Source organism: Oncorhynchus clarkii, chromosome 12 (genome assembly GCF_045791955.1).
Source record: "Oncorhynchus clarkii lewisi isolate Uvic-CL-2024 chromosome 12, UVic_Ocla_1.0, whole genome shotgun sequence".
Taxonomy (NCBI): domain Eukaryota; kingdom Metazoa; phylum Chordata; class Actinopteri; order Salmoniformes; family Salmonidae; genus Oncorhynchus; species Oncorhynchus clarkii.
Window position 1 is genome coordinate 6,313,669 of NC_092158.1, and position 16,102 is coordinate 6,329,770.

The 16,102-nt window shown below is 41.9% G+C and overlaps 1 protein-coding gene across 1 annotated transcript in view; it reads left to right on the plus strand.

Moving 5' to 3' along the window:
- Nucleotides 1–13,645, plus strand: part of LOC139421816 (netrin receptor DCC-like) — a 224,359-nt gene extending 210,714 nt beyond the window's left edge. Inside the window, exon 23 of the mRNA XM_071172937.1 lies at nucleotides 13,110–13,645. Coding sequence (XP_071029038.1) covers nucleotides 13,110–13,199 — 90 coding nt within the window. The 3' untranslated portion in view covers nucleotides 13,200–13,645. The remainder of the gene's footprint in view (nucleotides 1–13,109) is intronic.
- Nucleotides 13,646–16,102: the final 2,457 nt, after the last annotated feature.

Below are 16,102 nucleotides of genomic sequence, written 5' to 3' on the forward strand. Positions count from 1 at the left end.
TATGTTGGGTATGTTGTGTCTGTTGTGCATGTTGTGTATGTTGTGTATATTGTGTCTGTTGTGTCTGTTGTGTATGTTGTTTATGTTGTGTCTGTTGTGCGTGTTGTGTCCTTCGGGGATGTTGTGTATGTTGTGTCTGTTGTGTATGTTGTTTATGTTGTGTCTGTTGTGTCTGTTGTGTCTGTTGTGTCTGTTGTGCATGTTGTGTATGTTGTGTATGTTGTGTCTGTTGTGTCTGTTGTGAATGTTGTGTATGTTGTGTCCTTCGGGGATGTTGTGTATGTTGTGTCTGTTGTGTCTGTTGTGTATGTTGGGTATGTTGTGTCCTTCGGGGATGTTGTGTATGTTGTGTCTGTTGTGTATGTTGGGTATGTTGTGTCTGTTGTGCATGTTGTGTATGTTGTGTATATTGTGTCTGTTGTGTCTGTTGTGTATGTTGTGTATGTTGTGTCCTTCGGGGATGTTGTGTATGTTGTGTCTGTTGCGTCTGTTGTGTATGTTGGGTATGTTGTGTCCTTCGGGGATGTTGTGTATGTTGTGTCTGTTGTGTATGTTGGGTATGTTGTGTCTGTTGTGTCTGTTGTGCATGTTGTGTATGTTGTGTATGTTGTGTCTGTTGTGTCTGTTGTGTATGTTGTGTATGTTGTGTCCTTCGGGGATGTTGTGTATGTTGTGTCTGTTGTGTCTGTTGTGTATGTTGTGTCCTTCGGGGATGTTGTGTATGTTGTGTCTGTTGTGTCTGTTGTGTATGTTGGGTATGTTGTGTCCTTCGGGGATGTTGTGTATGTTGTGTCTGTTGTGTATGTTGTTTATGTAGTGTCTGTTGTGCATGTTGTGTCCTTCGGGGATGTTGTGTATGTTGTGTCTGTTGTGTATGTTGGGTATGTTGTGTCTGTTGTGTCTGTTGTGTATGTTGTGTATGTTGTGTATGTTGTGTCTGTTGTGTCTGTTGTGCATGTTGTGTATGTTGTGTCCTTCGGGGATGTTGTGTATGTTGTGTCTGTTGCGTCTGTTGTGTATGTTGTGTATGTTGTGTCCTTCGGGGATGGTGTGCATGTTGTGTATGTTGTGTCTGTTGTGTCTGTTGTGTCTGTTGTGTCTGTTGTGTATGTTGTGTCTGTTGTGTCTGTTGTGTCTGTTGTGTCTGTTGTGTCTGTTGTGTATGTTGTGTCTGTTGCGTCTGTTGTGTATGTTGGGTATGTTGTGTCCTTCGGGGATGTTGTGTATGTTGTGTCTGTTGTGTATGTTGGGTATGTTGTGTCTGTTGTGTATGTTGGGTATGTTGTGTCCTTCGGGGATGTTGTGTATGTTGTGTCTGTTGTGTATGTTGTGTCTGTTGTGTCTGTTGTGTATGTTGGGTATGTTGTGTCCTTCGGGGATGTTGTGTATGTTGTGTCTGTTGTGTATGTTGTGTCTGTTGTGTCTGTTGTGTCTGTTGTGTATGTTGTGTCTGTTGTGTCTGTTGTGTCTGTTGTGTCTGTTGTGTATGTTGTGCCTGTTGTGTCTGCTGTGTCTGTTGTGTATGTTGTGTCTGTTGTGTCTGTTGTGTCTGTTGTGTCTGTTGTGTCTGTTGTGTCTGCTGTGTCTGTTGTGTCTGTTGTGTCTGCTGTGTCTGTTGTGTCTGTTGTGTCTGTTGTGTCCTTCGGGGATGTTGTGTATGTTGTGTCTGTTGTGTATGTTGTGTCTGTTGTGTCTGTTGTGTATGTTGTGCCTGTTGTGTCTGTTGTGTCTGTTGTGTATGTTGTGTCTGTTGTGTCTGTTGTGTCTGTTGTGTCTGTTGTGTCTGTTGTGTCTGTTGTGTATGTTGTGCCTGTTGTGTCTGTTGTGTCTGTTGTGTCTGTTGTGTCTGTTGTGTCTGTTGTGTCTGTTGTGTCTGTTGTGTATGTTGTGCCTGTTGTGTCTGTTGTGTCTGTTGTGTATGTTGTGTCTGTTGTGTCTGTTGTGTCTGTTGTGTCTGTTGTGTATGTTGTGTCTGTTGTGTATGTTGTGTCTGTTGTGTATGTTGTGTCTGTTGTGTATGTTGTGTATGTTGTGTCTGTTGTGTATGTTGTGTATGTTGTGTCTGTTGTGTATGTTGTGTCTGTTGTGTATGTTGTGTATGTTGTGTCTGTTGTGTATGTTGTGTCTGTTGTGTATGTTGTGTCTGTTGTGTCTGTTGTGTCTGTTGTGTATGTTGTGTCTGTTGTGTATGTTGTGTATGTTGTGTCTGTTGTGTCTGTTGTGTATGTTGTGTATGTTGTGTATGTTGTGTCTGTTGTGTCTGTTGTGTCTGTTGTGTCTGTTGTGTCTGTTGTGTATGTTGTGTCTGTTGTGTCTGTTGTGTCTGTTGTGTCTGTTGTGTCTGTTGTGTCTGTTGTGTCTGTTGTGTATGTTGTGTATGTTGTGTCTGTTGTGTCTGTTGTGTATGTTGGGTATGTTGTGTCTGTTGTGTATGTTGGGTATGTTGTGTCCTTCGGGGATGTTGTGTATGTTGTGTCTGTTGTGTCTGTTGTGTCTGTTGTGTCTGTTGTGTCTGTTGTGTATGTTGTGTCTGTTGTGTATGTTGTGTCTGTTGTGTCTGTTGTGTCTGTTGTGTATGTTGTGTATGTTGTGTCTGTTGTGTCTGTTGTGTCTGTTGTGTCTGTTGTGTCTGTTGTGTATGTTGGGTATGTTGTGTCCTTCGGGGATGTTGTGTATGTTGTGTCTGTTGTGTCTGTTGTGTATGTTGTGTCTGTTGTGTCTGTTGTGTCTGTTGTGTATGTTGTGTCTGTTGTGTCTGTTGTGTCTGTTGTGTATGTTGTGTCTGTTGTGTATGTTGTGTCTGTTGTGTCTGTTGTGTCTGTTGTGTATGTTGGGTATGTTGTGTCTGTTGTGTATGTTGGGTATGTTGTGTCCTTCGGGGATGTTGTGTATGTTGTGTCTGTTGTGTCTGTTGTGTCTGTTGTGTCTGTTGTGTCTGTTGTGTCTGTTGTGTATGTTGTGCCTGTTGTGTCTGCTGTGTCTGTTGTGTATGTTGTGTCTGTTGTGTATGTTGTGTATGTTGTGTCTGTTGTGTCTGTTGTGTCTGTTGTGTCTGTTGTGTCTGTTGTGTATGTTGGGTATGTTGTGTCCTTCGGGGATGTTGTGTATGTTGTGTCTGTTGTGTCTGTTGTGTATGTTGTGTCTGTTGTGTCTGTTGTGTCTGTTGTGTCTGTTGTGTATGTTGGGTATGTTGTGTCTGTTGTGTCTGTTGTGTATGTTGTGTCTGTTGTGTCTGTTGTGTCTGTTGTGTCTGTTGTGTCTGTTGTGTATGTTGGGTATGTTGTGTCCTTCGGGGATGTTGTGTATGTTGTGTCTGTTGTGTCTGTTGTGTCTGTTGTGTCTGTTGTGTATGTTGGGTATGTTGTGTCCTTCGGGGATGTTGTGTATGTTGTGTCTGTTGTGTCTGTTGTGTCTGTTGTGTCTGTTGTGTATGTTGGGTATGTTGTGTCCTTCGGGGATGTTGTGTATGTTGTGTCTGTTGTGTCTGTTGTGTCTGTTGTGTCTGTTGTGTCTGTTGTGTATGTTGGGTATGTTGTGTCCTTCGGGGATGTTGTGTATGTTGTGTCTGTTGTGTCTGTTGTGTCTGTTGTGTCTGTTGTGTCTGTTGTGTCTGTTGTGTCTGTTGTGTATGTTGGGTATGTTGTGTCCTTCGGGGATGTTGTGTATGTTGTGTCTGTTGTGTCTGTTGTGTCTGTTGTGTCTGTTGTGTCTGTTGTGTCTGTTGTGTCTGTTGTGTATGTTGGGTATTGTTGTGTATGTTGTGTATGTTGTGTCTGTTGTGTCTGTTGTGTATGTTGGGTATGTTGTGTCCTTCGGGGATGTTGTGTATGTTGTGTCTGTTGTGTCTGTTGTGTCTGTTGTGTCTGTTGTGTATGTTGGGTATGTTGTGTCCTTCGGGGATGTTGTGTATGTTGTGTCTGTTGTGTCTGTTGTGTCTGTTGTGTCTGTTGTGTATGTTGGGTATGTTGTGTCCTTCGGGGATGTTGTGTATGTTGTGTCTGTTGTGTCTGTTGTGTCTGTTGTGTCTGTTGTGTCTGTTGTGTATGTTGGGTATGTTGTGTCCTTCGGGGATGTTGTGTATGTTGTGTCTGTTGTGTCTGTTGTGTCTGTTGTGTCTGTTGTGTCTGTTGTGTCTGTTGTGTCTGTTGTGTATGTTGTGTCTGTTGTGTCTGTTGTGTATGTTGTGTCTGTTGTGTCTGTTGTGTCTGTTGTGTCTGTTGTGTCTGTTGTGTCTGTTGTGTCTGTTGTGTCTGTTGTGTCTGTTGTGTATGTTGTGTCTGTTGTGTCTGTTGTGTATGTTGTGTCTGTTGTGTCTGTTGTGTATGTTGTGCCTGTTGTGTCTGCTGTGTCTGTTGTGTATGTTGTGTCTGTTGTGTCTGTTGTGTCTGTTGTGTCTGTTGGGTATGTTGTGTCCTTCGGGGATGTTGTGTATGTTGTGTCCTTCGGGGATGTTGTGTATGTTGTGTCTGTTGTGTCTGTTGTGTCTGTTGTGTCTGTTGTGTCTGTTGTGTATGTTGGGTATGTTGTGTCCTTCGGGGATGTTGTGTATGTTGTGTCTGTTGTGTCTGTTGTGTATGTTGGGTATGTTGTGTCCTTCGGGGATGTTGTGTCTGTTGTGTCTGTTGTGTCTGTTGTGTCTGTTGTGTCTGTTGTGTATGTTGTGTCTGTTGTGTCTGTTGTGTCTGTTGTGTCTGTTGTGTATGTTGTGTCCGTTGTGTCTGTTGTGTATGTTGTGTCTGTTGTGTCTGTTGTGTATGTTGTGTCTGTTGTGTCTGTTGTGTATGTTGTGTCCGTTGTGTCTGTTGTGTCTGTTGTGTCTGTTGTGTCCGTTGTGTCTGTTGTGTCTGTTGTGTCTGTTGTGTCCGTTGTGTCTGTTGTGTCTGTTGTGTCTGTTGTGTCTGTTGTGTCTGTTGTGTCTGTTGTGTCTGTTGTGTCCGTTGTGTCCGTTGTGTCTGTTGTGTCTGTTGTGTCTGTTGTGTCCGTTGTGTCTGTTGTGTCTGTTGTGTCTGTTGTGTCTGTTGTGTCTGTTGTGTCTGTTGTGTATGTTGTGTCCGTTGTGTCTGTTGTGTCTGTTGTGTCTGTTGTGTCCGTTGTGTCTGTTGTGTCTGTTGTGTCTGTTGTGTCTGTTGTGTCTGTTGTGTCTGTTGTGTCTGTTGTGTCCGTTGTGTCTGTTGTGTCCGTTGTGTCCGTGTGGTTCTGATGAATAGGGAGCAACAGCCAAAACAAAACACCATGAAAGGAGCATAGGGAATATAAAACAGCAGCGGAACAGACACACACACACACACACACACACACACACACACACACACACACACACACACACACACACACACACACACACACACACACACACAGACACACACACACACACACACACACACACACACACACACACACACACACACACACACACACACACACACACACACACACACACACACACACACACACACACACACACACACACACACACACACACACACACACACACACACACACACACACACACACACACACACACAGAGTGTGAATTATAAAACACAGCACAGTGCAGGGGAAGAATCGTGCCATTAAATATTCATATCTCAATAACAATAACACGGAGAAAGCATCAGTGCGGTCATGGATTGGAGTTAGGAGAAGCATTAGGCAGCCCCATAACACTTTATAGGACCTGCTAGAGTAATGAGAAAAGCAAGAGAAAGGAGGGAGATGTCGAGGAGAGGGAGAGATGAGAGGAGTAAAGAGAGAGAGAGAGAGAGAGAGAGAGAGATGGGGAGGAGAGAGAGAGATGGGGAGGAGAGAGAGAGAGAGAGAGAGAGAGAGAGAGAGAGAGGGAGAGAGAGAGAGGGGGGAGATGTGGAGAAGAGGGGGAGAAGAGATTGCCTCGAAAGGTCAGCATCTTTCTATCCATCCCACATATCTTAGTAATTGATCCTTTTCTCATCAGTGGGAGTCTCTCCAAATAGGCTGGCATCGATCACACACTTTATATGCTCATCTTTTCTCCCCGCCAAGCCGCCAAGCACCAAGATGCTTAGGGGTGTGTGTGTGTTTTTCTCTTTTATCAGAGTGGTGTGGAACAACCCTCCTCCGCAGCAGCAGCAGCAGAAAATAGAACATTAAACTAGACTTACATTATCCCCCAAGGACTTACATTATCCCCCAAGGACTTACATTATCCCCCAAGGACTTCCAAGGACTTACATTATCCCCCAAGGACTTACATTAGCCCCCAAGGACTTACATTATCCCCCAAGGACTTACATTATCCCCCAAGGACTTACATTATCCCCCAAGGACTTACATTATCCCCCAAGGACTTACATTAACCCCCAAGGACTTACATGATCCCTCAAGGACTTACATTATCCCCCAATGATTTACAATATCCCCCAATGACTTACATTATCTCCAAGGTTTTACATTATCTCCCAAGGACTTACATTATCCCCCAAGGACTTACATTATCCCCCAAGGATGTACATTATACCCACGTATTTACATTATCCCCCAAGGACTTGCAGTATCCCCCACGGATTTACATGATCCCCCATGGATGTACATTATCCCCAATGACTTACATTATCCCCCACAGATTTACATGACCCCCCAGGCACTTGCATTATCCCCCAATGACTTACATTATCACCCACAGAGTTGATTTATCCCCCAAGGACTTACATTATCACCCACAGGGTTACATTATCCCCCAAGGACTTACATGATCCCTCAAGGACTTACATTATACCCAAGTATTTACATTATCCCCCAAGGACTTACATTATCCCCAAGGACTTAAATTATCCCCAAGGACTTACATTATCCCCCAATGACTTACATTATCCCCACGGAGTTACATTATCCTCCAAGGACTTACATATCCCCCCGGAGTTACATTATCCCCCAAGTACTTACATGATCCCCCAAGGACTTACATTATACCCAAGTATTTACATTATCCCCCAAGGACTTACATTATCCCCAAGGATGTACATTATACCCAAGTTTTTACATTATCCCCCACGGAGTTACAATATCCCATCCAGAGTTACATATTTTTTTTACCTTTATTATCCCCCACGGAGTTACATTATCCCCCACAGCATTGCATTATGCCCCAAGGACTTACATTATACCCAAGTATTTACATTATCCCACCAAAAAAGGGGATTGGACAGAGGCCCAGTAGCTTACTGTAATGTAAATGTAAATAATTTTTGGGAGGAAAAGCTAGACACACAAACACACACACACTCCGATAATTGTACATCAGTGCTGTGTCACCAAGGCTTCATCAGCTAGTATTAAGGGAGATGGTTGTTTCATGATGGTCCCCAACCTTATTTAGCAAGATTTAAAGGGTAATCTAGGATTAATTTAGTAAAATGTAAAGGGTAATCTAGGAATCATTTAGTAAGATTTAAAGGGTAATCTAGGAATCATTTAGTAAGATTTAAAGGGTAATCTAGGAATCATTTAGTAAGATTTAAAGGATAATCTAGGAATCATTTCATAAGATTTAAAGGGTGATCTATGAATCATTTAGTAAGATTTAAAGGATAATCTAGGATTCATTTAGTAAGATTTAAAGGATAATCTAGGATTCATTTAGTAAGATTTAAAGGATAATCTAGGAATCATTTTGTAAGATTTAAAGGGTGATCTAGGAATCATTTAGTAAGATTTAAAGGATAATCTAGGATTCATTTAGTAAGATTTAAAGGATAATCTAGGAATCATTTCATAAGATTTAAAGGGTGATCTAGGAATCATTTAGTAAGATTTAAAGGATAATCTAGGATTCATTTAGTAAGATTTAAAGGATAATCTAGGAATCATTTTGTAAGATTTAAAGGGTGATCTAGGAATCATTTAGTAAGATTTAAAGGATAATCTAGGATTCATTTAGTAAGATTTAAAGGATAATCTAGGATTCATTTAGTAAGATTTAAAGGATAATCTAGGATTCATTTAGTAAGATTTAAAGGATAATCTAAGATTCATTTAGTAAGATTTAAAGGATAATCTAGGATTCATTTAGTAAGATTTAAAGAATAATCTAGGATTCATTTAGTAAGATTTAAAGAATAATCTAGGATTCATTTAGTTAGATTTAAAGGATAATCTAGGATTCATTTAGTTAGATTTAAAGGATAATCTAGGATTCATTTAGTAAGATTTAAAGGCTAATCTAGGATTCATTTAGTAAGATTTAAAGGATAATCTAGGATTAATTTAGTAAAATTTAAAGGATAATCAAGGATTCATTTAGTAAGATTTAAAGAATAATCTAGGATTCATTTAGTAAGATTTAAAGGATAATCTAGGATTAATTTAGTAAAATTTGAAGGATAATCTAAGATTCATTTAGCAAGATTTAAAGGCTAATCTAGGATTCATTTAGTAAGATTTAAATGATTAGGATTAATTTAGTAAAATTTAAAGGATAATCTAGGATTAATTTAGTAAGATTTAAATGATTAGGATTAATTTAGTAAAATTTAAAGGATAATCTAGGATTCATTTAGTAAGATTTAAAGAATAATCTAGGAATCATTTAGTAAGATTTAAAGGATAATCTAGGAATCATTTAGTAAGATTTAAAGGATAATCTAGGAATCATTTAGTAAGATTTAAAGGATAATCTAGGATTAATTTAGTAAAATGTAAAGGATAATCTAGGATTAATTTAGTAAAATTTAAAGGATAATCTAGGATTCATTTAGTAAAATTTAAAGGATAATCTAGGATTAATTTAGTAAAATTTAAATGATAATCTAGGATTCATTTAGTAAAATTTAAAGGATAATCTAGGATTAATTTAGTAAGATTTAAAGGATAATCTAGGATTAATTTAGTAAGATTTAAAGGATAATCTAGGATTCATTTAGTAAGATTTAAAGGATAATCTAGGATTCATTTAGTAAAATTTAAAGGATAATCTAGGATTCATTTAGTAAGATTTAAAGGATAATCTAGGATTCATTTAGTAAGATTTAAAGAATAATCTAGGATTCATTTAGTAAGATTTAAAGAATAATCTAGGATTCATTTAGTTAGATTTAAAGGATAATCTAGGATTCATTTAGTTAGATTTAAAGGATAATCTAGGATTCATTTAGTTAGATTTAAAGGATAATCTAGGATTCATTTAGTAAGATTTAAAGGATAATCTAGGATTAATTTAGTAAAACTTAAATGATAATCTAGGATTCATTTAGTAAGATTTTAAGGATAATCTAGGATTCATTTAGTAAGATTTAAAGGATAATCTAGGATTCATTTAGTAAGATTTAAAGGATAATCTAGGATTCATTTAGTAAAACTTATTAAACTGTGGAGCTGATGAAAGCATGTGCTTTTATATAAACTCTCTGAAGCATGTCCACGCACCTTCAGTTTACCATCACAGGGGTTATGCTCAGGGTCTGCTTTAAGAAGAAAACAACAGATTTATCTTGAAATGGATCACAACAAGGACATAGATCTTCTGTCAAACATTTAACAAAAAGAATGATGGGTTCTGGTGGACCAGTTTAGCACTTTAGCAGTTTCAGCTGTTTGACAGGAGGTCATAGATAGATTGAGAGAGAGAGGGAGGAAGATGTCTGACTGGAGGTCACAGAGAGAGAGGGATGAAGATGTCTGACAGGAGGTCATAGATAGATAGAGAGAGAGAGGGAGGAAGCTGTCTGACTGGAGGTCACAGAGAGAGAGGGATGAAGCTGTCTGACTGGAGGTCACAGATGGAGAGAGGGAGGAAGCTGTCTGATTGGAGATCACAGATGGAGAGAGGGAGGAAGATGTCTGACTGGAGGTCACAGAGAGAGAGGGATGAAGCTGTCTGACTGGAGGTCACAGATGGAGAGAGGGAGGAAGCTGTCTGACTGGAGGTCACAGATAGAGAGGGAGGAGCTGTCTGACTGGAGGTCACAGATGGAGAGGGATGAAGCTGTCTGACTGGATGTCACAGATAGAGAGGGATGAAGCTGTCTGACTGGAGGTCACAGAGAGAGAGGGATGAAGCTGTCTGACTGGAGGTCACAGAGAGAGAGGGATGAAGCTGTCTGACTGGAGGTCACAGAGAGAGAGGGATGAAGCTCTCTGACTGGAGGTCACAGAGAGAGAGGCAGGAAGCTGTCTGACTGGAGGTCACAGAGAGAGAGGGATGAAGCTGTCTGACTGGAGGTCACAGAGAGAGAGGGATGAAGCTGTCTGACTGGAGGTCACAGAGAGAGAGGGATGAAGCTGTCTGACTGGAGGTCACAGATAGAGAGGGAGGAGCTGTCTGACTGGAGGTCACAGATGGAGAGAGAGAGGAAGCTGTCTGACTAGAGGTCACAGGTGGAGAGAGGAAGCTGTCTGACTGGAGTTCACAGATGGAGAGAGAGAGGAAGCTTTCTGACTGGACGTCACAGATGGAGAGAGAGAGGAAGCTTTCTGACTGGACGTCACAGATGGAGAGAGAGAGGAAGCTGTCTGACTGGAGTTCACAGATGGAGAGGGAGCTGTCTGACTGGAGGTCACAGATGGAGAGAGAGAGGAAGCTGTCTGACTGGAGGTCACAGCTAGAGAGAGAGGAAGCTGTCTTACTGGAGATCACAGATAGAGATATAGGAAGCTGTCTCACTGGAGGTCACAGATGGAGATGGAGAGAGAGAGGAAGCTGTCTACCTGGAGATCACAGATGGAGAGAGAGAGGAAGCTGTCTGACTGGAGGTCACAGATGGAGAGAGAGAGGAAGCTGTCTGACTGGAGGTCACAGCTAGAGAGAGAGAGGAAGCTGTCTTACTGGAGATCACAGATAGAGATGTAGGAAGCTGTCTGACTGGAGATCACAGATGGAGAGGGAGAGAGAGGAAGCTGTCTACCTGGAGGTCACAGATGGAGAGAGAGAGAGAGAGAGAGAGAGAGAGAGAGAGAGAGAGAGAGAGAGAGAGGGGAACTGTCTGACTGCAGGATACAGATAGAGAGAGAGGAAAGCAACCAGATCCGGAATGTCAACAAACACAAACATATTAACAAACACACACACTGTGGGAGAATCACCATGGTGATCCACTTGTCGTTCCGCTTGTAAGCCAATGCTTAAGCTAAGTGATATTGATGCTGTTTTCCTGGAAGCTATACACAATTTTGACACTTTTTAAAGACCCAAGTACTGTATGATCACAGCAATATAAAGTACTGTATGATCACAGCAATATAAAGTACTGTATGATCACAGCAATATAAAGTACTGTGAGATCACAGCAATATAAAGTACTGTATGATCACACCAGTATAAAGTACTGTATGATCACAGCAATAGAAAGTACTGTATGATCACACCAATAGAACGTACTGTATGATCACACCAATATAAAGTACGTCATGATCACAGCAATATAAAGTACTGTATGATCACACCAATATAAAGTACTGTGAGATCACAGCAATATAAAGTACTGTATGATAACAGCAATATAAAGTACTGTATGATCACAGCAATATAAAGTACTGTATGATCACAGCAATATAAAGTACTTCATGATCACACCAATATAAAGTACTGTATGATCACGGCAATATAATGTACTGTGAGATCACAGCAATATAAAGTACTGTGAGATCACAGCAATATAAAGTACTGTATGATCACAGCAATATAATGTACTGTGAGATCACAGCAATATAAAGTACTGTATGATCACAGCAATATAAAGTAATGTAAGATCAAACCAATATAAAGTACAGTATGATCACCCAGGGTCTCGAGCCTAATAACAAGTTTGGAGGGTACTATAGTATTAAATGCTGAGCTGTTGTCGATGAACAGCATTCTTACATAGGTATTCCTCTTGTCCAGATGGGTCAGGGCAGTTTGATTGCGATTGCGTCGTCTGTGGACCTATTGGGGCGGTAAGCAAATTGGAGTGGGTCTAGGGTGTCAGGTAGGCTGGAGGTGATATGATCCTTGACTAGTCTCTCAAAGCACTTCATGATGACGGAAGTGAGTGCTACGGGGCGATAGTCATTTCGCTCAGTTACCTTTGCTTTCTTGGGATCAGGAACAATGAAGCATGTGGGAACAGCAGACTGGAATAAGGATTGATTGAATATGTCCATAAACACACCAGCCAGCTGGTCTGCGCATGCTCTGAGGACGCGGCTGGGGATGCCATCTGGGCCTGCAGCCTTGCGAGGGTTAACACGTTTAAATGTTTTACTCACGTTGGCTGCAGTGAAGGAGAGCCCACAGGTTTTGGTAGCGGGCCGTGTCGGTGGCACTGTATTGTCCTCAAAGCGAGCAAAGAAGTTGTTTAGTTTGTCTGGGAGCAAGACATCGTGGTCCGCGACGCGGCTGGTTTTATTTTTGTAGTCCGTGTCTGTAGACCCTGCCACATGCCTCTCATGTCTGAGCCGTTGAATTGTGACTCTACTTTGTCTCTACAGTATACTGATGCTTACCTTGTTTGATTGCCTTGCGGAGGGAATAGCTACACTGTTTGTATTCGGTCATGTTTCCGGTCGCCTTGCCCTGATTTAAAGTAGTTTCTGTCTATAGGCTGGGAGCATTAAAATGGAGTGGTGGTCAGATGTGCCGAATGGAGGGCGGGGGAGGTCGTTGTATGCGACGCGGGAGTCAGAGTAACAATGATCCAGGGTTTTACCAGCCCGGGTCGCGCATTCGATATGCTGATAAAATTTAGGGAGCCTTGTTTTCAGATTAGCCTTGTTAAAATCCCCAGCTACAATAAATGCAGCCTCAGGATATGTGGTTTCCAGTTTACATAGAGTCCAATGAAGTTCTTTCAGGGCCGTCGAGGTGTCTACAGGGCTGTGGTTATAATCGAAGAGAATTCTCTTGGTAGATAATGCGGTCGGCATTTGATTGTAATATATAAAGTACTGTATGATCATACCAATATATGGGTACTGTATGTATCCTGCACTTTTGGTACGGTGTGCATTTTAGGACAAACTCAAGAAGGGTTGACGATTGCCTCAAGGAGTTATGAGGCTGAGGATGTCCTAAAATCTACACCGTAACACGAGTTCTTCTGGACAATTACCCTTTTTTGACTTTGTGTGACAGAGGACTTTTGTTTTTTATCTTCTAGGTTTACGAACAGGACGACTTGAGTGAACAGATGGCGAGCCTAGAGGGACTCATGAAGCAACTCAACGCCATCACTGGCTCGGCCTTTTAACCCCAGCTGCCCTGGCAGAGAGTCCCACCCAGACAGTCCGTCAGACCTTAACAGCAGCAGCACAGACAGCAGAACCACAGTATTACACCATAGGGCAGGGCACAGAGAGGGGGGGTATGGTGTCAGAACCTCAGAAACACAGATACTTCTCCACCCCCCCCCCCTCCCCCAAATACTGTAACCAACCCTTCTAACAGACCTCTATGTAACCCTATAATACTATAACCAGTAACAGACCTCTCTGTACCCCTATAAATACAGTAACCAACCCCCCTGACAGAACTCTCTGTAATCCCAAAACATCAAGACTAACGATTAAGGAGAATCTAAAAGATTTCCCTAGTGTTGATTTCCCTTTAAAACACCACCTTTTGAGTTTTCATTTATCAATGTTCATTTTGGAGGGTTTCCTTGTGCGTTACTGGTGTTTTGGATTGAACTTTGAACTGAAGGCACAAGTGTTACAGCTGGGTCTATAGTATTAGACCTTTGGATTGGTTAATATCTCCAGACACCAACATTTCCCTGGACCCCTCGTTCACCAACATTTCCCTGGAATCCCTCGTTCACCAACGTTCACCCGGACCCCTCGTTCACCAACGTTTCCCTGGACCCCTCGTTCACCAACGCTTCCCTGGACCCCTCGTTCACCAACGTTCAGCCGGACCCCTCGTTCACCAACGCTTCCCTGGAACCCCTCGTTCACCAACGTTTCCCTGGACCCCTCGTTCACCAACGTTTCCCTGGACCCCTCGTTCACCAACGTTTCCCTGGACCCCTAGTTCACCAACGTTTCCCTGGACCCCTTGTTCACCAACGTTTCCCTGGACCCCTCGTTCACCAACGTGTCCCTGGACCCCTCGTTCACTAACGCTTCCCTGGACCCCTCGTTCACCAACGTTCAGCCGGACCCCTCGTTCACCAACGCTTCCCTGGAACCCCTCGTTCACCAACGTTTCCCTGGACCCCTCGTTCACCAACGTTTCCCTGGACCCCTCGTTCACCAACGTTTCCCTGGACCCCTCGTTCACCAACGTTTCCCTGGATCCCTCGTTCACCAACGCTTCCCTGGACCCCTCGTTCACCAACGTTTCCCTGGACCCCTAGTTCACCAACGTTCACCCGGACCCCTCGTTGCCTGGTGATGTTGTGAGACAACATGAGAGGTCTCACAGTAACCACACCCTTACGGCGTTGGAATGAAACGTACACCAACTCCTTGTGAACCCGAGGCTGTCCAAATATGGACACCTTTACACACGCTCCCTTTTCTCTTTCCTAAAACAGTGACACAGTCAGTGACCACAGCCTAGAACATTCTACAGGCTGTGAGGAACACTGGTTAGGCCCCGGGTACTGGATCATCTCAATACGGACTCTACAGAACCAACTTCAGACTCTGGAAAGTTCTGGATCCTTGTTCAGGCCCATTTGTGTTGCTGCTCCTCAACTGAACGTCTGTCCTGGTTGTGTTGCTACCCTATATCACAACTACAGACAGCTGTTGAAATCGTTAAAACAACACCAAGAATTATAACCAGGCGCTCCAGTCAACGTATGAATGGTCTTGGAACGTACTGGGAATCAAGACAGTATCAAATGGTATTTACAGGGGTTGGAAGGCTTTTGTAGGAATGTATGTTATTTACTCTGAACAATCCATTGTTTTGGTTAATGCCACCTTATTCACAACATACAGCGTCTTGTGCATTATTAAAACCCCCGAGAGATGTTTATTTTTTGTTGTTGATTATGGCGGCGTTGATGCTATTGATGAGTCGTCATTTTAACAGTTAAGGTTTTCATGAGACTGACACATGTACCTCAGTTTAAGGTTGTACGGTTGACTGACTAACAATGTGGTCACACAGGGGTTTGTTTTGGTCATTTTTATATGATAAACGATTATATGATTTCATATAGTATATTTTTACATCAGCAGTTCTGTCAAAGCTGCAGTACAACTATTTTTAAACCAATTGATTAAACCCTACTGGCTTCTAATCTAGTTTTACATTACGGGGCTGCATGGGTTGCTATGCATCACTGAGGATAGATACTGTACATAACCTGAAGCCTTTTAACAAAACATGGCATCAATATGTACCACTTAAGTGATAAATGAATCATTAATCGCCATGAAAATAGGACATCAATATTCGCATGTTTGATTCTGGTAACCCACGGTAACTGTGCTCCCTTTATCATTTGCAAGCCTCTATATTTTTTTTCCCCCCTCTGAAGATGGATTGTCCCAGAGAGATAAAGGGTTAGCTACATTGTCATTCAGAACATGTTTAGATTAGAACTCAGGAGATAAAGGGTTAGCTACATTGTCATTCAGAGCATGTTTAGATTAGAACACAGGAGATAAAGCGTTAGCTACATTGTCATTCAGAACATGTTTAGATTAGAACGCAGGAGATAAAGGGTTAGCTACATTGTCATTCAGAACATGTTTAGATTAGAACGCAGGAGATAAAGCGTTAGCTACATTGTCATTCAGAACATGTTTAGATTAGAACACAGGAGATAAAGCGTTAGCTACATTGTCATTCAGAACATGTTTAGATTAGAACACAGGAGATAAAGGGTTAGCTACATTGTCATTCAGAACATGTTTAGATTAGAACACAGGAGATAAAGGGTTAGCTACATTGTCATTCAGAACATGTTTAGATTAGAACGCGGGAGATAAAGCATTAGCTACATTGTCATTCAGAACATGTTTAGATTAGAACGCAGGAGATAATGGGTTGAATTCATTATACTGTATCAAATGTTAGGATTCATATTAGGACACCGACTGGAAATAGTAACAATGCTGAATATGGTATTGATGTCTGTGCCAATGGTTTAGAATAGAGGGAAAGAAAAGTCACAGATCAGACGACTCATCACAG